Source organism: Lissotriton helveticus, chromosome 2_2, assembly GCF_964261635.1.
Source record: "Lissotriton helveticus chromosome 2_2, aLisHel1.1, whole genome shotgun sequence".
Classification (NCBI taxonomy): Eukaryota; Metazoa; Chordata; class Amphibia; order Caudata; family Salamandridae; genus Lissotriton; species Lissotriton helveticus.
In genome coordinates, this window is record NC_136060.1 from 299,031,164 (window position 1) to 299,056,227 (window position 25,064).

Consider the following 25,064-nt stretch of genomic DNA (forward strand, 5'->3'; position numbering starts at 1 on the left):
ATTGCCGCCCCGCGTCATCGTGGATAAGAGTCCGTGGCACAATGTCCCAACAACCGTGTGCGCCTGCCCACCTTCGGTGTAGGGCCTCCGGAAGGCGGTGTAGCTCCAAGGTGTGTAGCACCTCCCCAGGTCACCAAACACAGCGGCGGGGTACAATGCACAGCAGTGGCAAGACGCTCCGGGCGAAATGTGTCCCAACGAGGGGCCCCCACAACAGGGTCAACCAGGCCCACTCACACACACACCCCCTGGGCCCCGGCATAGACGGACAACGGTCCTCGTCCAATACAGCAAAGGACAAATCTGGGCGCTGGGGGTATATCACACGAGCCCCCACGGGCTCGCCTTCAAGTGTCCCTTGCAGTAGTCAGGCACGTAGTGGCCGGCGATGGAAGGGGGGAGGGGGTCTCTCAAGCTGAGCGGCGCCACCGATAGAGGGGGGGGTTGATCCGAGCCCTTCAGGCCCCCAAGGCTCCGGGCCCCCCCCGCGGTCCGAGCTGACCGCCGAGCGGGAGCCCCTCGTCATCAAAGGAGACCCCCCCCTCTGCAAAGCCGCCCAGCTCCCAACAGCCGCTTACCCCCAATACTCCGGCGATCCAACAGGCAGGCCGGCCCCAGGGCCTCTCCGATGTCCTCGGTGTCCCTATGTGCCGCCGGGGGCCGAGCCAGGATCTGTAGCACCTCCAGTCGGGCCCCCACTGGACTCGGGGACTCGGCTCCGGCGCGCGGCGCAGGCCACACTGCGACAGGGCCCGCTCCGCTGCAGCGCCCACTCCGTGGACCCGCAGATCCGCCACCGGAGGACTCCCTCCACTGCCGGGGATGAAATGTAGGGCCGGGGAATCCGCGCCCCAGGGAGCACCCGCCTCAGGCTCGGTCGGGAAACTGCCCGGTCGCGGTAGCCGGTCTAGGTCTCGAAGTCGCCCCCAGCGCCGCCGCACTTCCGGCCGGACCTCTCAGAACTCGAGGTCCCGGCTCCAGCGCGCGAAGAAGGCCTCACCGCTCCGGGCCGTGTGTCACCGGTATAGTAGCTCGGTGCTCGCTCAAATTGCGACCGGAGCTCACTCCCATGTAGTGGCCAAGGAGGGTTTGAGCTGGGAGTCCGCAGGTCAGGGCGATGCAGGAGAAAATTGAAGGATTTTGAGACGGCGGGACGGAGCTCACTCAAGCCACGTACGCCATGCTAGCCGCCTCGGCCACGCCCCCCAGAGTTCAGTTTATTGACAGTCAAAAAGGTGGACTCATCCTCCCATTCCTGTGAAGAAATAAAATCAAAAAGACTGTATACTGGCTCCACTTTACCTTTAAAAATGTTTTCTAATTTACTGCAAAAATACTGATTTAAAGGGGGACCAGTTGGCAGATGAGGATTAGCAAGTGACTGTATCGATTTAAAAAGCTCTTTAGATGAGTTGGCTGTGAGGGTAATTCTTTTTTTTTTTTTATTATTTGCCATTTTATGCAAGTAGAGCAGAGGAGAAACCAACAAATATTACCTTAAGGAGAATAACATAGTAATATGCCAAATCATGAAAATACATATATGAAGAAATACAAAACAGAAAAAATGAATAATCAAACAGTTTCCCCTTGCATCCAATCCTAAACCGGTGCCCAGATCTTCATTCCCAAGGCCCTTTTTTTTCGACCTTTAGTCCTACATATAGCCATTTCTAAATTAAACATGGATAACAAACGAGCACGCCATGTCTCAAACGACGGCGGAGCAGGACTAATCCAGTCATGGGTAATACAAGCACGTATTAACGCCATACAAAGGAACAAAAAGCTTTTCCTAGCTTCAGGAAGTATATCTGACGTTACCCCTATCAATACCAGCTCCCCCGTTATAGTAACTGTTGATCCCAACAATACACAAAAAAATTGCTCGATAGAAGAAAATAAGTTAGTCAATTTTGGACACAAAAAAAACATATGTAGTGCATCAGCTGCAAATTCTCCACATCTGCTACACGTGGTGCCTACTGTCGTCCCCCATTTCGAAATCTTACTAGGCATATAATAAAGATCATATAAAGCCATATAATGTTGTGAGTGTGATCTTCCTGTAATTAAAATTCTATTTGCTAATTTATTTGATTCTAAGTATGGGCCAAAATTTTCCGCAATTTCGCGATCCGCAAATCTCGCGAAATTGCGGAAAAATCCGCGAATCCGCGAGCGGGCCGAATTTTTTCCAGGAAGCACTTACAGGTTTACAGCAGGTGCCCAAGTTGAAGCTAATTTCTTTGTAACCATTTAGAAAATGGTTACAAATAAATTAACTTCAACTTGGGCACCTGCTGTAACCCTGTAAGTGGTTCCTGAGTGGTGCCTCCAGAGTTCGTTGCCTACTTGCAACTATTCTCTGACCCTGCTCTAACCCTCGAAGCAGGGTCAGAGAATAGTTACAAGTATGGCACAATGCTCCTGTCACATAAATTAAACTGCAAGAGGAAGCACTTACAGATAAGGAAGCAGGTGCCGGACTTGAAGCTCAAATTCAGTAACACATTAACCAGCCCCAAATTAATTTGCCTCGGTTGAGGCTGGCTGGGCAGGTGTGCTTTCTCCCCATAATCTACAGCGGTGAACCAGAGGGTGCTGTGATGAACCAGAAGGTGCAGTGGTGAACCAGAGGGTGGCAGTGGTGAACCAGAGGGTCTCAGCGATTAACCAGAGGGTGGCAGTGGTGAACCAGAGGGTGGCAATGGTGAACCAGAGGGTGGCAATGGTGAACCAGAGGGTGGCAATGGTGAACCAGAGGGTGGCAGTGGTGAACCAGAGGGTGGCAGTGGTGAACCAGAGGGTGGCAGTGGTGAACCAGAGGGTGGCAGTGATGAACCAGAGGGTGGCAGTGATGAACCAGAGGGTGGCAGTGATGAACCAGAGGGTGGCAGTGATGAACCAGAGGGTGCTGTGATGAACCAGAGGGTGGCAGTGATGAACCAGAGGGTGGCAGTGGTGAACCAGAGGGTGGCAGTGGTGAACCAGAGGGTGGCAGTGGTGAACCAGAGGGTGGCAGTGGTGAACCAGAGGGAGCTGTGATGAACCAGAGGGTGGCAGTGATGAACCAGAGGGTGGCAGTGGTGAACCAGAGGGTGGCGCTGATAAACTGCCCGGGAGCCCTGTGGGTGTGAGCCCCCGTGCTGTTGAGCTGCCCAGGAGTTGTGAGCCCCCGTGCTGCTGAACTGCCCCGGAGCCCTCTCGGTGTGAAAATCATTTGTGCTCAATTGCCTGGGAGCCCTCTGGATATGAGCACACATTGTGCTAAGTGCCCCCCTGCCCCCAGTACATATATACCCGTACCGCACAGCACCATTATGCTCTTGTACCATGAAGTCTGGTGCCTGGATGCTCCTGATCCGTGTAGGTGGTACCACCATATGGTGCAGTCAAAATGTAAAGTCATAACTTGCTACACAGCACCAATAAACACGTGTCCCCCCTGGCACCGGTATGTGCTTGTACCAGGCGTGCAGCACCCACATACCACTGTACCCTACTGCCCAGCGCCAGCATATGCCTGTACGGGGCAGTTTAGTATGAGATGGGACATTGTCCAGCTGCAGCAGCTGCATATGCCTGAACCCACTGAGCAGGATCAGAATGGCTTTGTACCAACATGCGCAGCAGAGCTATCTTGGACATCTGAAGGATTCTGGGGTCCTGTGCCAAACGTATTTTTGCATCCATGAGTTTCCCGAGCGCCATCCCCGTGTAGCTCCTGTGACCAGGAGGCTGATTGTGAACTCGCATAGAAGCCCCGCCCGTTTGGCCCTGTCCACCACACACTAGCGGTATGAAACGTCTTCCCGCCCGTCCCCACTATAATGGCCAGCTCACTCAAGGGACCTCAGCGCCTTTTGGCGGGCTGGCAAAGTTACAGGCACACGTGGTCACATATGTGTGCAAATGGCAAAAAAATCCGCGAGTTCATGGGAAAATTCGCGAACTCGCGGATTTTTTTTGCCATAAATTTCGCCCACACTTAATTGATTCCTCTATATCAATTAAATCCTTACCTAATTTTGTTGACCATTTACATTGGTATATCTCTATATCATCCAAACATGAGAAAATAAGGATTTTATAATATTGTCCTATCGAAGTTTTCCTAAACATGCTGTCAATAAGAGGAATTCTCCCCAATTGAGATTTCGCGTTGGGGCCTAAAGCATTGATATAGCTTCGTATCTGTAAGTACTTAAAGAAATCAGTTTGTGGCAAATTGAATTTATCTTGCAATTCAGAAAAAGAAATACGAGGGTAATTCTTTCAGTGTAGTATTTAGTCTTTTCCACAAGTGTACTCTTGAATTAAGATTTTAAAGTTAATTTTTCACTATAGTTGGATCTCCAGATTTGTTCTTGCCTATTGCATTTCCGTTTAATTTTTTTTCACAACATATTTTATTGTTAACAGACACAAGAGCCCAGGGTTACAAATAGCATAGTACACCTGGTAATGAGATAAATGTCAATGTTTACAATAATCAATTGTGGCAATTTCAAAATATACAAATATCTGAAGTAAAACAAAAACGAAAATTATAACAGTAAACATCAGTGCCGCAGTGTCAAAATGTAGATTGCTATACAGAAACTCCAACCACACTATTTGAATACAAGTATAGTTACATACAAGCTTGTCGCTCATCATCCAATCCTCATGGCAAGTCTTCATTATTTAATGTAGGAGGGACAGGTTCCAAGTAAAGACCCCGATAGTCAGCCCACCGCTTCCATATCTTTGGGTGTTTCTGGGGGCATCCCCTAGTGCATTTCTGTTTCATTTCCCTTCATTTGGGATAGAACCATGGTGCGGTGGGACTATTTCTATATCTTTTTACATTGTTTGACCGGCATTAGGTTGAACACCGCATTGCATATCCACTCCGTGGAAATATGACTTTGAGGCTATCCTCCAACTCTTTTTATCTATCTTATTCCAAGCCAGGCACCTTGTCCTTTTCCCGCTTGGAGGCAGACAGCGCTATTGAAAAGTGGACAGTATTGTGATCCGACCAAATGATCAGTAACACTCCTTCCCCTTTGATCTTTGCAGAGTTTGTGAAAATGCCATCCAGGATATGGCCTGCTTTATGGGTTGCGGTATTTACCACCTGACTCATATCAAAACAGTTTAGAGTTTCAAAATAGAATCATTATTTCCTTGGCCCTCTAGGTGAAAATTAAAATCTCCTAAAATTGTAAAATATGGATAGAGAATGCCATTTCCAGCGAAATAAATTATATAATCTACAAATTTTGATTTGGGGCCAGGGGTCCTGTAGACTAGCAAGCCATTAAACCTTTGCTATTCTGTTAGTTTATTTTTAAACAGAAGAACTTCACACCCTGTTAATACTGTGGGTTCACAGCTTTCTTTGAGCGATTTATGATAAATTATTGTGATACCTCCACCACCTTTACCCGCATGATCAAACCTGCTAGAAGCATAACCCCCTGGGAGTGCTGCAACAAAGTCCAGATCAGAAGCTGCATATGCCCAGGTTTCAGTTACAAATACCAGCTAGGGGGAATGACTCCCTAAAACTTTTGAAAACTCATGTTTATGTTTGATGCATTCACCAAAAAACAGCTTAGCAAGCTAGTAATAATACTAGAGCTATCTCGAGGTTTAACCATCTACGTTTCTCTAGCCTACAACGGAATTCACAGTTGCTGCATTGTGAACATTTGCTTTTACTAAAATGAAAGGTATTACAACCATTTTTCTTACCCAAAGGGTTTAGCAGCCGCAACTCTTCCCTTGAATATTTTAATGGAGGGGAATAACCTCTGGTCCTTGAGCATGGTGCAGGCCTGGCGTGGACAGGCACAGACGGGCTTGCCTCTGGCACACCTCTGGCACGCCAACAGCATGCCCACTGAAGTGTTGTGCTATTATATGGTTTAAGTAGTCATTCCCCAAACAGACTAGCGCTTCAACTTTGTGGAAAAAATGGCACCGGCTGCTCGCTCTAACTGGCAAGTCTCCCGCCAGAACTCAAGTGGCACAGTACAAAGAACAGAACTCTTAAAAATGCAGAAAAAGCAGTAAAAACATCAAAAAAATCCCCCTTAGTGCAACTGATAGAGAAAGTGATGGACCTTGCCAATGCTGCACAGTAGAGCTGTGTATGGCTTATGTAGTTGTTCCCCAAAAAGTCTAGCACACCAGCTTCATGGAAAAATAGAGCCAGCTGCTCACTCTAACAGCAGAGTCTCACACTAGAGCCCAAAGTGACACAGTGCACAGAATAGAATTGCACATGCAACACTAAGGCTTGGGTCTGTGGCCATCTCCTTTGGATGGCCTCCATAATTCTATAGAAATGCCAGATGTTCACAGAGTTGGTCCAACCTGGTACAGACCCATCCTGGTGACTTGTTGAATACAATTGGCTTGGATCTTGCTAATGATTTTGTAATTCATGTTTAGTATAGCTGTGTTTTAATGCAAGAGGGCTTGTATGAGAAAGAAAACAAAATGTAACAGAAATAATATGGTGTCAGTTCTGAATACTCAAGAAAGATTTCAAGAAAATGTGCTGGAGATATGCAGTGTCAATGAAATGCATGTTTACTCCACAGTTTGGGTTTAAGCTGCCTTTAACAAAGTTAGAAGGGAAAAACAGGTGGTATCAGGCAAGGCCTGAATGGCTTTGCAGTAGGTATGGGATAACGTCATTGTACTTCAGGCTTAAATTCAGCTGAGACAGTATGAGAGGCCAGGAGATTGTGTTCATAGGATCACAGCTCCTGATGGGGCATCTACCAGACGACTTGCCATCTTTGTATTCACCTATGTGCCAACTGGAAAATAAATCCTGTTTGAAGAATACTACCGTGTCTGTGTACTTTATCATTTGAACATGGCTCCATCTTTCTACAGTTGTCACAAGTGAAATGTGGACCCCAGGACTATGTATACCTGAACTGGTAACGCAGTCACACATATTACACAAAAAAGGTGCTCGTGTGAGGGAGTCAGTGAGACATCTTGGCCTGCGGTACGGTGATTATTGTGGATAGTTGTACACATTTTATTTTGTAATAGATCACTGCAAAACTACAGTAGTCTTCTTGTGGCATAACATTTAATTTACATTAGTGTTGGTATGCAGACTGATGTTGTAATTAGGTCCTTCATAGAAACATTGCATGTACGTGTAAACTATCTTGTGTTGCTATCCAAAAATTCTGAACATGTAAACCATTGGAGTATGTAGTGGCAGTTATCGCTGGGCGATCACAATCTCCTCAGTAAAGAAAAGATATACAATATCATCAAAGAAATCACCATCTCACACTTTCAATTGAACAATACCTGGTTGGCCCCTGGGTCATTATTCATGTTCTGGGGTGATGGGGAAGGCACAAGGCTTTCATTAAAAGACCTTGAAGCTCTGGATGATGGCTGCGGTTTGCTAGGGACAAAAACAACACAAAGTATAGTCATGATTATTCGTGCATCGTACACAGTTCTAGTTCTTTATACAGTGCACATTTCCTAGTTTCAATGTGCAGGTGCAGAAGGACACACCTGTAGCATAGTAGACAGATCAGGTGAATGCATATGGAGTATGTACCTCCACTGTGGATGAAAGATAATCCTTATTTATGTGTTTTCCTTATTTATCTATTTTACCATGTGTATGTTATGTAACATGGGGAAATGTAATGCTTTTCTAATTCTCTGCAAAAGTTACTCAAATACGTATTTGGGTCTGATGACTATAAGAATTTTACCCAATTAAAACATGTTATATTCATTTTTAATAAATTGAGATTAAAACCTGGTTTAAATTTATGCTTCCACTCCAAAGATACACTTGCAAAATTAAAGTAAAGATTAATTGACAAGATCAGCCATGAAAAGGATAAACATTATTGTACCTGTGAAGGTCACCGTGAAATGGTATGCATAGGTGCAGAATTACAAAAAAATGCAACCCTATATGTCGATGTTACATCATCACAATCCAGATTTGTGTAAAATTTCAGAACAATGGACTAATGAAAATTTGGCAATATAGTATCCCAGCATGGATTGTAACGCGACCTACTCTATTTAATTTAGCATTACAAGATATAAAACATGCAGTATTAATCTACCCAGGCTTAATGAATTTTAAATGGCGCTTTTTGCGTAAGAGGTTTATAAATATTAAATGCCCAAAAAACTTTGAACTTTATATTTAATCCAAAGACTAACAGACACTTGTAGAATATACAAGATTTTCAGACATTTTGAGTTGTAATTTTAACAACTAATTATGTTCTTTTTGTCTTTCTGTACATTGAACAAGTTTGTATGTCTACATTATTATGATTTTTATATAGCATAATAAACTTGAAACTGTATGCATGTAGAGAGTGTGTGCTGAACTATAGGTGAAAAGTAACCTAAATCAGACTCAAAGTATACACCTTTGAAATAAATAAAGATACCTATGGGTTTGTGGTAGGCTTCCCCACTTTGTGGATTTATCCCACATATGAGAACTGTTGCCTTTCCTGGCATCCCATGCTTAAGTGGGAGTGTTCTGTGTCAGAATTGACTGCAGGGTGTGTGGGTAAGACAGGCCATGCCAACGTAGTAAAGCCATAGGTAATGCTGATGCCTGTATGGGTGGGGAGTCTACAGTTGCAGTGCCTTGGTGATAGCAGTAAGTTTTTGCTGTTGCAGGAATTTCCTGTCTCAGTGCGTGTTACTCTCCTGTCTTTTGTTACCACCTTAGTTTGTTATCTGTCATGCTAACAATGAGAAATGAAGAAGTACTGTGTTGTGTTTCGTTTCTTTCTTGTTTCTGTTGATCTGTAAGCAAGAAAAGTGCTAAATTCTGTGTTGTCAGAAACTGTTAAGGCAGCAGTAGGCACTGGTTAAGCTGGGGTGGTAGCACGTCACTGGTATCTGTGTTATTTTTACACCAATTCTGCTAGCATGTAGCAGCATCCCTGCTGGTAATAGGCCTTTAGTGCTTGTAAGCCAAAATGCCCATTCGTGCCCTGGACTAGCCTGAAGCGAATCTATAAACATTTGAAAAGAACACTGGCTGAGGATGGAGAATTAGAGAAAACAATTTCGGAGACTTGGAATACCTTAAGTATGGTCTAGGTACTTTTTGCATTTTTGAAGTACTTGCACAGCTGGGAGCTGCATCTGTGCTTTTGGTGGAATTACATGAAGACTGCAGTCACATGGTCAATTTTTGGGGAAAGACATACAAGTGTCCTGCTTAGTTGGGATTGCGATACTCCACGCTACCACTGTGGATAAGACAGAAATGTCCCGTATTAGATCTACTGTGAAGTGAATGGTTTCTTGCTAGGAGAGTGGGGATAACCAGATCATGAAATTAAACTCTTGTAGCATAATCATTCTTCTATTTTATTTCCCTCCTCCAAATTATAGTGAAGATAAACAACCAGGCAGGAGAATAGGGACCCCCAACGGAACCAGGAACCTTACCCAATAAGCCATCATGCAAATAGGGGGCATCCGAGCGACTATAATGTATTTTTAACTAATGTCCCAAGACTAAAGCAGGGTGCCAGGGAAGATAAGGACTCTCTTATAAATAAGGCAATTCATTGGATCAGGTATAACTGAAAGTGCCACTCCGTTATAAGATTCAATATATATAATGCGGAGCGGTTGCATCAGGAGGAGGGGGTCTTAGATGACATAAAACTAACGCTACACTCAAAAATAATTGCCAAACATTTAATTACCATGAATTTACGTTCTCACTCTTTATTCATCTCCAAAATTAGTCTCAGACAGAATAGAACTAGTTCAGATAGACGCAACTTTGCCATAAAAGCAAGAGAGGGCCCAAATAATCTTGATGCAGCAGATTGATTGAACCTGCAGACAAGCTCACATTCTCACCATTGTCTAACAAACCCAGATATCCAATCTAGCCAGCATCCACATCATGAAAGAAAAGATCTTGAAGGAAGCAAAGTAATTAACATCTTCAGTCACAAGGGTTGGATCACACAATTATTACTGGTTGCCTGCCTAACACACCAAGCTGTTCAACATTTGGAGGTGTGAGGATGGTCTCATCGAACATAACAGGACTGCCCCAAAAACTTTTTGAGCCTGATTGGCAGGATTATATTGATAACTTTGACTTCTGCCTCTTCCAGGAGACATGGGAGAGGAAGCCATCATACAAAGTGGGCTACAGAACATTCAGCATAAAGGCCCAGCAGCTAGGCAAAGGTAGACCGTCAGGCGGGCTACTGAATTGGGTAAAAGTGTTGTGTAGGAATCTAGGACCCTAGTGTAATTTTCCCGATTCATGCACATATATAGGTATAAATTACCCGATCCTTATATAGGCATAGAAATCATTACCATATTTAGACTGAGCCTATGCAGCCCAAATACGGCATGGCTACTTCCACTAAGTTCCGAGAATCAACAACGATTTCTTAGAAAAACCCGCCTTCAGCATCTAGGGACTTCCCCTTGCCTGAATACTAATTTATCTAGGAAATCATGGAGTTTTCAAAGAACTGAGTCTTTGATGACGTTAATATGTTCAATCATACGTCAAACTCGGCACCTTCAAGGTATAAATATGCCTACATTTTCCCAGACAAACCACGGTGGTTTGGAGCAGTTCGACTATCTACTTGCCCGACGCGACCTGCTGCAGCAAGTGCCGAAGGAAGCCGACCCTCCAGCTGACGCACTGAGAGAAGCTGTCTTTTTTCTTGCCGAGAAATCCAGCTCCAGTGTTTCCGGGCTACCCTTGCGGGTTGCTGGGAAATCGAGTCCTGAGAGAGAGATACAAGACCTCCTTCATTCTAAAACCAAGGTACGGAGCTGATTAGACCCTTAGAGAATTCTTGGAATAGATTCTTGGCAAAGAATACTAAAACTTAAGCTACACCTTACTTACTTCTTCCCTTGTACTAGACTTAGGTTAGGTACACCGGGGTAGGCGTATTTTAGAAGTACCAGTTGAATACTTTTAGTCATTCTTCATCACTGTATGAATTTGATTTATTATATGTTATTTTATATGGTATCGAAACCATACCATGCTTTTACAGTACTACTTTATAATACTTTTCATATTATATGCATTGTACTTTATAACCAGTATTACGATTGTAGCAGTACATTTCTTATGCTTGAGAAAGAAGACTGTTCAGTAAATACTTTTTATTGAAAACTCCCGTCTCTCTATTTTCTCAGCACCTCCGGTGAAACGAAGCATGCACGATTGACTGAGTAAAATAGCTATCTATTGTTTCCGCGACTCTAGAGATTGATTTCTTATTCTTGGGAAACAAAGTTGTCATGTTTGTGCGGTTGTCATAAACTAATCCCTTCTTGTGAATTTGAGAACGTTTCTAGTGACCTCTGAGCTAGCTGGCACTCACAATTAAGTTTAATATATTCGGTAAAGACCTAGTCAACCTCAGTCCTACGTCTAAACTACAGGATATATTATTCCAATGCGCAGAGCCTATTGGGAATATAGGAACTATACTACAAAAGACCATATAAATCCAGCTATAGAAAGCCTCCCAACTAATTCACATGATATCCTGGGTCTAAAATTTAGTTTCCCAAATAGGTCCCAGATGTACAATTTTAATATATACATAAGGCCAAGGGAGTGTTCAAAAGAATCGTTAATAATCCAACAACTGGAAGAAATCCTCGATTCTAACGTACCAAATGGGTCCACTATAGTCGGGGGAGAGTTTAATTGTTGCTACGAACCGCGACTAGGATTAAATACCATCTTTGAAGATGAAGACTTGGCAAGGGGGATCCTGCCACTCAGAGTGAAAAAAAATGGTGGGGTGCTCTGTCTCTGCAATGCAAATATTCAACTTCACCATAGAGGTCTTGCAATGGCAGATCCCCCTCTAACCTCGAATGCTTAAATACTTTCTCTAGAGGTCACTCTGTATCCTGAATAGACTACATTATGATAAGCATAGCGCACTGGGCTTATGTACATGATTTTAAAGTAGATGACAGAAGAGAAAGTGACCACTTCCCACTGTGCTTAGACTTGGTGGGGAAATGGTTTCTGACACATTCGTCGTCACAAACCGCAATGAGCGATGACATCATAATGCCCTTAGTAAGCAATAATAGACGGGCAGTAAAATGGCCAACTATAGTTGACCAAGTTGAACCCCTAACCAAAATATACAACATCTTTAGTGATCTTCTAGTCTCTTTTTTAAACCTTAGCACTGAAAATGTAACTATAACCCAGATTCACCCAAACTGATAGAAAACATAAATCCTTACTTAACCAAAGCACAAACAGGGAAAACCAATACTAAGGTTGAAACCAGACCATCCAATACTTGGTTTAATAAAGAATGTGTAGTGGCTAAACAACGCCTCATTAAGGGATACAATCTAAAGAGATAGCTGTGATCAGACACAAAAGAATTATATATAATAAAACCCTGAAAGTAGCTCGAAGAAACTTGGAAGATGCCAGCTGGAGGACCTGATAGTAGCAGCAAAGGCTTGCGACCAGTCCACGCTCTCGCGGATCGTAGCCCACGGTAGCAAAACAAATAAATCGGCCCATGACTACCATTTAAACCCCTCCACATGGGAAAGACACTTTGCTAATTTGTATGCACCGCCAAAAGTGGTAGATAAAGTGCTTATAGGTAGCGCTGAGGGACTGCTGTCTCTAAATGAGGTTGAGCCAGTACACTTTTGTATAGAAGATACCAGACTAGCGATAGCGGCCATCAAGTCATCTAAAGCTCAAGGATCCGATAAGATACCCGGGGACCTTTTTAAACATGCACCTGAGGTGTGGGCGCCATATATAAATCTTCTATGTAACGCAATTGCCAGGGGACAACCAATTCCAGAGTCCTGGAAGGGAGCGGAAATCGTTCAGATTTATAAGAAGGGCAGTAGAGACGATCCCGCTAACTACAGACCCATAAGTTTGATAGATATATTACAAAAAGTCTATGCTAGGCAAATCTTGGATAAGCTAGCCGACTGGATGAACAAAAACAATGTTCCTTCATCTTGCCAGGCGGGCTTTAGAAGGAAAAATAGCACACTAGACCAAGTGTTTAGACTTGTAACTATAGTGTGGAAATATACAAAGTTGAGACCTGGCCACTTATATGTCGCCTTTATCGATTTAAAGGCTTCATTTGATTCAATCCCTATAGACCTTTTATGGATACATTTGTTACAGCAGGGAGTACCTAAGGAGCTTTTAATTCAATTGATTAGGCTCCATGAGGGTAACTTTGCAAAAGTCCGCAGGGGCAAAAGGGGGGATCTCACAGAGGAAATACCAGTCAAGAGAGGGATGCGTCCTGGCGCCAACCTTGTTTCTTTTATATGTTAACGACATGGTCCAGTTTCTCCAAAAATCACAACATGATTCCCCAAAACTTGGAGGACACAATTCTGTTATCCCAAACCCCAAAAGGCTTACAAAACCTCTTAAATTCACTAAATGAATATTGCATACTAAAAGGTCTGGAAATCAACCCCGTTAAAACAAGAAATATGGCTATAAAACCCCACAAATGTTTTAAAAACAACATAGCCCTGAAAGAAGTGACCCTAGAGTGTGTTCCGATTTTATTTATCTAGGGGTAACTACTGATTCAAAACTTTCATGGAACCCACAGATAATGGAATCGAAAACAATTTTATTGCAAAATTCTGCTCCAATCATAAAAAAACAGTATGCAACAATGACAAAGGCAGTCTCACTAGCCCTGGAAGTTTACAAGTCCAGAGTGCAATCTGCAGCACTATATGGTTCAGAGCTGAAGGGGTGCGGGGGGAATCTCTCTGCTTTAATTGTGGGGGGAAATAAGGTTTAAAGAAGGTTTGTGGCACTTCCCCAAAATACTCCTCTGAACTCATTAATATATGACCTGGGTATAAAACGACTTTAACACAAGGCTATTTGGATGACCCTGTCATATTGGATCAGAATCTGTACCACAGATGAACTAGTAAGATATAGACAAACATTGAGTGAGTTACTGACACTTGACACTCATAATACATTTCCATGGTTGGCACACATTCGCAAGTGGTTCTCTAATTCAAGTCTGAGCAGATTCTGGGAAAACTCAAGCCTGCTGACACCTGATTCAAAGCAGGAAAATAAAACCATTTATTGGAATTTCATTTGGCATTGAGTCATCTCAAATAGTACATCAGGAACCCTTACAATCCAATTCTTGATGTTGAAATAAACTCCTTATTTCGAACCATTTTTAGACGACAGTGTACCCCAACTGGCAAAAATGTTATACCTGAAATTCAGGTATGGTATGCTACAGATAAAATCTTTTACATCAAAATGGGGACAGCAACAGAATAGTGACAAAGATTCTAACTGTATTTAGTGTCATCTGAGGGCCAGGGAGGATATCGCTCATGTTTTATTCTTCTGTCCTAAATATACAAACCCCAGAAGAAAGTGGATAAAACACTTAGGCAGAAACATGAATATTAGAAAATGTATTGATATGTTGCGTATATTGAAAACTGATTCCTCAAAACTCATTGTCTTTGGTGTTGGTAGATTTTTATTGACTGCAAACTTTATCAGAATGAAGGAAGGGCAAACATTTTAAAGATTTTATATGTTATTTTTAAACATGAGTAGCCTCAGGGATCACTATCCTGGTATTAGGATGTGTATTTCAAAATATGGATCTCTGAAGACATATTTTATTGAGATTTAATTATAATGAATTCAGTGGTATTATCGAAGCATTGTCGAATATTCTTAATAGTGAACTTTTAAATAAGAGTATTCGCTAATTTGCTTTTGGCTCTTTGTGAAATTTATGGTTAAAAGTGTATATGGTGTCTAAAATTGTTACCTCAAATTTAACCAAAGTTCTCTTAATTGTGTAAATATAGCCCATGCCATAAAACGACGCCAGCCTATATTGCGAATAATATGATAAAAAATATATTTTAATTGTTTTTTATAAGGTAGAACAAGCCTGCACTTGACACTTTATAGAATCTAACGCTTAATATTGCACATAGGAAACTGAACAAAACTTCAGTGGTAAAAACAATTGAAGATTTCCAACTATGTAAAATGTAGCACACTGATACATAACTTTGCTGCTGTCAATTGTAAATATTAAGAGTATTAATGTACTGAACTTGCTTTATTTATCAATGTTTTTAGTGTTTTAACTATGCTTTGATGATTCTGTGGATCGAATAAAGTTTTTCTGAATCTGAAAAAAACAATTATATTGCCTATCCATACTATACTATATATACTACTATTATAAAGGAAGAACTTTGAACCTTTGAGGCGGGTAAACTCGGGAACCACAGCGCCAATCCACACACCCGATACATCGTTGTAATCGTCAGGGTGTGCAGATGGACATAGGCTATATAAAGTTAAAAAATATAAGTTATTTAAAAAATGTAGTGAAAAAAAAAAAGTAGCCCCGTGGAAGAAGCGCCGGCCGCGACCTGCGTGCTGACGTCAGGAGCGCGGGGAGGAGCGGCATCCAGGAGCGCGAGGAGGAGCGGCGGACATGGTGCGGGGAGGAGCGGCGGACAAGCGGGGAGGAGCGGTGAGGAGCGGCGGACAGGCGGTGAGGAGTGGCGGACAGGCGGGGAGGAGCGGTGACGAGCGGCGAGGAGCGGCGGAGCGGTGAACTGAGGAGCGCGGGGGAGGAGCGGCGGCTGAGGTAAGGCTCCGGGGGACCCACGGACAATGTCGGGGCAGGCGGGGGTCGGGGCAGGCGGGGGTCGGGGCAGGCGGGGGGCGGGCGGGGGCCCTGAACACTCATGGCGGGGGGCAGGCAGGGGCCCTGAACACTCATTTCGGGACGGGCTACTATGTCGGGAGGGCAGGGGTCGGGGAAGCCTGATTCCTCCCGGACAAGGTCGGGGCGGGCTGCTAGTACTATTATAAAGAGAGAGCTGAAACCTTTGAGGCGGGTAAACTCAAGAAGTACAGCACCAATCACAACACCCAATACAGCATTGGAAAGGGGAGTTGCAGCAGATGGACATAGGCTATACAGGTGGCCACCATATACATTAGAAACGTCAAAGATCCTTAGGGGTAAAGTAGTCTCTTGTGGGCGTGGGCGTTGGTGTGGGTGTGTCAGGGGCGTGTTCGTGGGCGTGTCAAACTACTCACATTTTACTTTGTGGCCGTAACCGTTGTCAGAGGGGCGTGGGTGTGTCAAACTACACACTCAGAGGGCCGTGGGTGTGTCGGGGGCGTGGCCATAGCCGTGTCAAAGTACACACATTATACTTTGTGAGAGGGGCGTACCACAACAGCGTTCTCAGAGGGGCGTGCCACAAATTTTATAACAAAAAAATGGCCGCGTCATTCAGTAGCGCGCCTTTCCATTCACGAGTTATAATCACTTGTCACACGTCCGTATAGAAGACACAAGGTGCGCCGCATTCACGCACATTGCCATTCAGGCGGCGTTAATAACATATGTTGCGAAGCAACCTTTGTGGGCATAAGCATTACCGATCTCAACCGGGGATAAAAGCAGGCGTCTCAGAATGCACACGCCCACACGTCTCAGAATGCACACGCCCACACACAGCAACGCTGAACAGCACGCACACCTCATGACGTGCAAGAACGCTAATCTCACTGTGATGAGATTAGCGTTCGTGCATGTCGTGAGGTGTGCGTGCCCTTCAGCGTTGTTGTGTGTGCGCGTGTGCATTCTAAGACGCCTGCTGCATTGGAAAGCTATGGGGTAGCGTTCGGTAAAGTTTGCCGTCCTTCAGGTAAATCTTTTTTATACCCAGACAACGTCAGGACGGGCAGCTAGTTTGGTGATAAAGCAGTTATTTTATTTAGGTTACTTTACCGGTCATTCACATAATTAACCTTCAACAAAAAATATATTTGTCTGGAAAAAGTATATTACTGACCAAAAATTGTTTCCCCATTATGATTCCTGCACTTGAATACACATGCATTGAACACAGCTCCCCTGCTTTGGAGGGGCATCTATGTTTGAGGATCCAGCTGTAGTTCAAGGATGTAAGCAAGTTGTAACCTGCTGATTTTAACCAGAATAGCTATCGTATAGTGACGAATTTTGCTATGTATAAGATAATGTTGTGCCTGAATGTTGATTTGGTCTAATTTTAAAAGAAGTTTTTTGTCTGTGAAACGTCATAAGGAAACACAAACTATCAACAAATTAAAAGCAAAAAATCTTACCTTGCAGATGGTTTTCTTACAGGTATGTCAAAAGCACGAACAATGTTTACTAAGACTTTGATGTTGCCATCCGATAGGTTCTGGGCTGTCACTTTTTTCCTTTCTTTTCGTCTTGGCTTTAGAGGTCGCTTAGGCTCAGCAAGCTTGAAAAGGCCAAATCCTAACAAACTGGTACAATAATGAATTGACACTTCAGAAAATGATTAATAGTTGACATTGTTACTCATTGAAAAGAAATTAGCTAAAATATTAAGGTAAATATGATTCTAGCAGGAGAAAGAATGTTTAAGTATAAATGACTCTGCTCAGGCCTTACCTTTCAGCACAGACCGCATTATTGCTCTTTGTTGTTTGCAATAAGACATCTACTAACCCCTGCCTATCTGCAGAGCAGCATGGTCCGCGCCCTATGCAACCAAGAGCAGCATGCAAATTTACCTCAGCTCAGAGTTACTGCAAGAATTTCATGGATGATTAATATTTTGTCTATTCTTTCAATTGTTGATGACAATGTTCATATTAGGTGAGACAAATCATTCACTCATATTCATCTGTGAATGAAAGTTTTAAGCCAGTTCTGCCAGCTAACTTCATTTGGATTGGACTTGGAAGGAGAAGGATACTTACGATATCGACCATTACCCCTACTTTCATCTATGGGTGATATTTGTGGAAGAGGCATCAATATTGGGTGCCCTGCTAGGATTAATTACTGGTAAGCTTTCCAGCATGCGGTAGAAAGAACCCCTGAAAACTGGCACTTCACTGGGTATTTATTTGCTATATACCTATTATTTTTAATCCCTCGAGTCACGTATGAAGGTGGTAAGATTTCCGTAACTGTCAACTAGAATCCCGTCTGGTGCCTATTCAAGTACTTATCAAGGCCTATATACTGTTTTTAAGGTGTGTGATGGGGACAAAGGAGGACGTACACTAATAAAGGACATTGGTTAGTAATCCCAGCTTAACCACTTTGTTCTGCCTGCTAATGGTAGTACTTCCATTATAAATATGCATACAGGACATAATGGTAAACATAGAAGTAAGCCTTTTTAAAACCCATTTTTAGGTCGAGCTTAAACAGCGCTTGCGCGGTTAGGCGATCTGTTTTCTGTACTTTGTGGGGTCTGACTACTCCAACGCTTTGGATTTGCTGGTGTGTGTCCTCGCGAAATCGTAGCCTGCAAATGGCTGCTTGTGGATGCATGTCCCACCTTTCTCGCAAGTATATTCCCACGGAGTATAGCCGCAGTAGCGAGCAGGGATGCGCACGCTGTGTGCCTGCCTTTATCTTCACGTTTATTTGGCTGGCAGTGGTGGCTGCCTACTAAGTAGTGCGCAGTTGGCTTTCTACTGCAATATAAATCTTCACCACCTCTGAGCCTCCAGGTGCTCACCACTGCCAACATGTACATCGACGTGGAAGGTGACATCAACCTCGCCCCACGCCGCTACTGGCCGCCTTACATCGCACTCCTCTGTCCTGACCCCTTCACAATTCGGTTACTACTGGACTGAGGGTAACGCGCTCCGACCACGCCGTTTGCCCACCTCGCCGCCTTCGCCTCTGTATCACGGGCAACACGCTTAGCCCATGCCGTTGCCCGCCGCTAAACATTCAGCTCCAGACTGCAGAATCCACCGGTCCTCCGATCCGCCAGCAGTTTTTGATCCTGCGATGGCAAATCCAACGACTCCCAACGGTGAAGGCACACATGACCTGGGGGCTCACCGTAGCACTTAAATTCTGGGTGCCCCCAGGTCATTGGGTGCTTCAAAAAATGCTGTCAATCCCCTTCCTACCATTTTGCGGGACTACTGACCGCCCGCCTCTCGCTCAGCCCCAGGTAGGTGTTTGTCATGATCCCCCTCCCTGGCCCGCACTCTGACCGGTGGTCGAAGATTGATACTCCTTATGACGTATTAAAGAACAGGGATCTAGTATTGTGTAAGAAGTAACAAATGCCTAGAAATCTGTTATTGGTGAACCTTCCTTCCCAGCCTGCCCCCTACATGGCTAATGTCCTATTTTCACGATCTACTATTCCAGCTGGTGGTGCTAGTGGTTGTGGAAGTCACAACCATCTCACAGCCTCTCTTCTCTATCTAGCCCCTTTCTTTCCTTCTGTTCTTGTGCCGACTTTGTATTTCTCATGCACCTTGTTACAACACTGGGTACACAAGCAGCATTTCCTATTACTTTTGGCTGCCCCCTCCCCTCCCAAGAAGAGGTTTGCAGAGGAGGCCTTAACAGTTTCTAGTTTTTAAGGGCCAGACCCTTGCTACCTTTCTATTCTTTAGATTTCACGATGCATCATGGGCATTTTGGTGAACTTTCATGGGGGTGGGGAGTGTTGGGAGGCGGCTGGAGGTCAGAGTAGATAACTGAATACTGTACAGCAGAGAGCCATCAGCTGCTAACAACTATAGATTGGCTGAATTGACCAGAAGCAGCATTTGAGTAGATGAGCAGTGGTACAAACCGTAGACCATTGACAGACATTTATCTTTAAAATCTTGTAGAATTTACTGATATTTTTTTCATGACTAAAGAGGATTATATAGGAGTTCCATAGAGGGACACATTGAACACGAGTGTTGTTGATTTTGGTGTATGCCTAGATAATGGAGTATTTTTTTTCGTAGCCAGTTTTGGGCATCTGGCCTGCTGATGTGAGTTTGCCAGTTTGAGGGCGTTGAGTTGCCGTGCGTTGAAGGATGGCTGCAATTAATGTAATCATAGGCACTGGAACTATGCAGCAAATTATGCATTGTATGCAGCATAGCGAAGCATATTCTGTGGCAGTATTGTAATATATCGTTATTTAAACACTGATTAATACTGTCTGGGGAAAAATTAGACCTTATTAGAACAAGTTTAACGCCCAAGTACACTCATCGGCATCTGAAGGGTGAAATCTTAATCTTTGCAGATGGCCTGGCACTGCTCTGTATCACTAAGGCATTTTTAAGTAATCTTGGATTAGTTTGAGCTAGAAACAGATATCAATCAATCAATCAATCAATTTGTCTTTATTCGATCATGCGCTGAGGTCCATGAAGGCCATGTATAATTTCCCCTCCTTCCTTCTGGTATATTTTTCTAAGATCAGTGCTAAATTTAAGCACTGATCCACAGTACCTCTTCCCTGCTGGAAGCCATACTGGGCCTGGCTCAAGATCTTATTTTCTCTAGCCAGTCTTCTAATCGAGAGAGGAGAAGGCGGCAAATTGGCTTTGACGTTGTATCCAGCAGGGAAATAGGGCTGTAATTTTTTGGGCTTGCCCTATCCCCTTTTTTTGTCTCATCCTACGCAACGCGCATGCGTTGCATAGGAGGGGACATAATGACATCGGCAGAGATTTTACAGCAAAGAAGTGCACGAGTTGCATTGCTTGCAATGCAACGCGAGCACATCTTGGCAATTTCCTTTCGGGAGCGCGCGGCGCCATATGGTCGCATGCTCCCGAAAGGAAATCGCCCATGCCCCCTCCCCCTGATGCCACTTTCCCTGCCGTGCGGCAGGGAAAGTGACTTTTTTTTTTGCTTCAAAGCGGCTCCTGCAAACTACGCATCCATATACAGAGGCAGGATGGACTGTCACACAGATTTTTTTTTACTCCCACTCTAGGGGGGTGTTCAGCCACAAACGATTTACGATGCCGAGAGACCCTCACGATGCAAAAATTGCACAAGATACTGCACCTTACACCAACTGATTAAATGACATACACAAAATATTTCTTTAATGTTTAAAAGACGGGCATTGCTTCTCGTTTTCGAGACATACAGTCAAGAATACATTGCTGGCATGCAGGTTTGGTTTTCTCAGCAGGTTGAAAGCTGTTATGTCGGGGTTTCTTGAACTTGCAACTGTTTCAAGGCATATGTACGGCCTTGAAGTGACTAACAGAGCTTGCACCAATGGGGTCATATGTAACATTCGAACCAGGGGCTGATCTTCACAGATGGTAGGTATGTGTCAGAAGATACTTCCATATCACCAAGTGTCCTGCATCACTGTGATTACATCTTCCAGGGAATTTTGGGCTGCATCCAGAGTTCGGGGGGATGGGGGGTGCAGCCCTCCCCTCAGTTCTCCTGCCAGAAAACACAGCATCCAACTCACTTGGGGAATATTTGTCAAGTGGAGCACGGAGGCAGTAACCTGCTTGGCAAAAACGCAACCGACAGGAAGATCTGCCTGGACCATGAGGAGGAATGATGGATCGGATATTTAAATGTACAATTTGCATGAGCATTCCAACCGCAATGGCGGATAGTCAGAGAATATGTCGCTGGCACTGATGGTGTTGGGCCACCCTACACTCATCCCATACCTTGTAGACACTGAAGCGATTAGCTCATAGTGTGCATTACACAACACTTTTTTGTATATAGGTACTATAACCCCTGTAGACCATGAAGGGGGAGGGGGAGCTACCAATAATATACTGTTCAAGACATTAGTTAGCAGTGGAATACATAAATCTGGATTAGCTTGGAAAAAGTCTATTGGGACTCCATTGGGTCCCGCGGCCTTTCCTGAGCTACATGAGTCCAGACCCACTTTGACTTCAATAAGTGAAAATGATAGGGGCACTTGAGACATCTCCTGCGTTGATGCTTGGCAATTTGTTATACCTGGATGTGAAGTCAAAATATTCTCAAAACGAGATACCCATGCCTCCTCCTCCTCGACATGTGTGTCTAAGGATGGAGCACTGTGAGTCTTAAGATAAGGCACATTTACCAGCTTCCAGAACTCAGAACTGTTACCAGATGTGGCTGCATTATCCAGGTTGTCCCATAAGTCCACCCTAATTTCCTTTTCTCTGGATTTCCTTGCGTGAGCATGAGGCAGGGGTGTGTCCTTGCTAATTTTTATGAGGTCCGCAATGTTCTTATTTTGTCGCTATTCCTGGGCTTAGCTTTTAAAGCATATAACAGAGCCTTCCTAGTTTTTGTACAGACAGGGTCGAACCAGCTCTCACCTTTTCTGCTATTTGGCGCTTTTATTTTTGTTAAAGCTGCTTTTATGTTTCCCAAAATATTACAAAAAGCTGAAACAGATATATTTTTGAAATCTGCAAATATTGGACCAGGTGTTGAATTATCTGCTGGCCCCTGGAATTATGCGATTCTGCGCCCATGGCTTGTTTTCACATGATTATGGATTGTACATATTTGCCATCCAGTACATCATCTGCTGCATAATCGGCATATCTTAACATTTCAAATTTTGTTTGTAGCTTGAACAGATCAAAGTTATTAAAAACGCAGCAAGGTGTTCGCACGCAGTGAAATGCCCTTCACAGCAGTTAACTCTTCATCTTTCATTTGCACATATCTGTATTTGGGTATCAAACTGCAACTAATAAGGTGAAATCATTGCCCAGGCAGTGTTACAGTATGTAAAAATGACAAAAGAATTAATACTACAAAAATTGTGCTTCATAATGTACGTCACATAGTTTGCCCTTTCCTTGCTGCCTAATTCAGTGCTTCTGTGCCACATAATTTGGTGCTTTCCAGCCACATCATTCCAGTGGTCTCAGTTATTTGATAAGTGCTGTAAATACATATCAATGTGGAAATGTCCGCTGCATTGCATTATTTTAGTGTCCGTGGTATGGTCCTCAGTTTAATGAGTAGCTAGATAGGGAGCCAGCAAGATGCCCTTCATGAAGAAAAGATTTTCCTTGCACTTCTGTCATAGTGGCTTGGGGCTTTTTTTAAATAAATCTACGAAGAAGAGCTTTGTTTTGAGGGGGAATTTCTAGAACTACCATTGATAATACACTATGGAAAGTGTGAACTTCATTCATTCAGCAAGGACAATAATACACAGCAGAATGGATTGTGTTCTTGATCAAAGCGTTGACCTGTGCAACAAGGGACATACAACACAATGTATGGAGTACAACCAGTTTCTAACTACCTCGCAGTGTGTTTCCTCTGTGCGGTGCTTTAAAGTGCCCAAGAAGGGTAATTTTCCCTCTGCATCCTGAACTGGCCTCACAGTCAGCACTCGCCCCATTTGTCCTTTTAACAGGGTCTGAGTGGAGCAGAAAGAAGGCTGGGGCACCAAAACAAAAGTGGCCCTATTAGTCAACTGAATATCTAAAAAGAACAAGGATTTGCAATACAATTGGTCTCGCATTTGCAAGAGTTTGAGCTATTGCCATTGTAAATGGCTTGCGAGAAGCAATGTTGGCAGTAAAAGAGATGCAGTAACTGCCAGCCTTGCTTCTCGTAAGCAACAACTATAAGTACAAAGTGCATGTTTACGCACCGCTTGTAGGTTTTCAAAACATATAAATAAAAGGCATTGTCATTAGTGGAGAAGCGTGGCTCAGTGGTTAGAGGCGGCAGACCCGGAAGCTGAGATCGGCCGTGGACCAGGGTTCGATTCCCCGCCTCGGCGGGTCTCGGGCTCAAAAAATTCCACGGACTCTACAATTCTCGCTCCGGTGCCTACTCGACTTACGGGGTCACACTCTGCGACTCTGGGCAATAGCTTGCTTAATCTCCACTACGGCCCCTTGCGGCGGGATGCCTGGCTTTCACCTTGTGGATACCCTGCCGGGGTATCTCACAGGGGAATACCAGGACGGGTTCCCTAAGCAAGCGCTTAGATACCGTGTCGGTGATTTGCGCTATATAAATACATGTACATTTACAATGCCAATAGCTTAAACTCTCGCAAATGTGAGACCTATTGCATTACAAATGCTTGTTACAAATAGGTCATCTTTATTAATAACAGATGGTTCTATTCTTCAAGGTTAGATTTTATGTTGTAATGAAAAAATGTTTAATTGCCAGCAACTTTTCTTCTCATTAAAGTATTCTTTGCTGATCTCTTGATCTAATAGCCATGAACACACTTAATTTCGGGAACATTGGAAAAGCCAGTCCCATGCTCCAATATTGCGTGTCCTCCGTCCAGGTCCAGTACATTATTCAATTGTTGCTTTTGAGCTGCACAACTGTCAGTTTTAAGTAAAAGCTCTACAGAATCTTGGCCACAAGAGTGGCTGCAGGACGCTTAAACCTCATCCAAGGATCTTGACAGAAAAATAAGCCTCATTTATTTGAGATGTGGGGTGGAATTATTTGCCATTTGAAAAATATTTTGCTTGACAGATGCTTGAAGAGGACCTTATTTAAGGCTTAAATTGCGAAGATGGAGTACCTTTCAAGGCTAAAGGGAGATCCTTAGTGGGGACTGTTGATCCTTAGAGGGACCCCATCCTAAACGGTACTTTTAAATATGAAAGGAAGGGCTTAAGTCACCAGGTTTATCTATACGTGGTGAAAGAGGAGAGCAGGGGAGTCATTGCTTCATTACAATTAAATGTCATATCTGAAATTCTATGGTGAATACTATGCCCAAACTAGTTGTGACCTATTCATGACATTCATGCTGAGTTGTTAACATTAACAGAGATAAACACATTAGATAATTAAATAACTTTCTCCCATAATGATGCTGGTATTAGCACTTTCTAATTTAGGTTAACAGATAAATTATAAAAAAATATACTGGGTTTTATTCATTGAACCCACATGTAAGAAAGGAACAACATTAAACAATTTAAGAAGTAAAAATCATTAAAATAATTACGATCTGGCATTTTTGCTTGAACTGTTGCGTATGAAATACAAAACACTTTCAGTTCATAAGAAAATTCTGCATATACAATTTCTGAAATAACATTACTGGATAATCCGTATAGTATCTTGTATCATTTTAAAAATGGTAACATAATAAATCAGAACATTCAATCTATAACAAATATGTAACTA

At 43.5% G+C, this 25,064-nt stretch overlaps 1 protein-coding gene across 1 annotated transcript in view; it reads right to left on the minus strand.

Moving 5' to 3' along the window:
• Nucleotides 1-25,064, minus strand: part of CC2D2A (coiled-coil and C2 domain containing 2A) — a 527,307-nt gene that overhangs the window by 146,451 nt on the left and 355,792 nt on the right. Inside the window, exons 23-24 of the mRNA XM_078678452.1 lie at nt 17,249-17,416; nt 7,336-7,435 (exon numbers count right to left, since the gene is read on the minus strand). Of these exons, the coding sequence (XP_078534578.1) occupies nt 7,336-7,435; nt 17,249-17,416 (268 nt within the window). The remainder of the gene's footprint in view (nt 1-7,335; nt 7,436-17,248; nt 17,417-25,064) is intronic.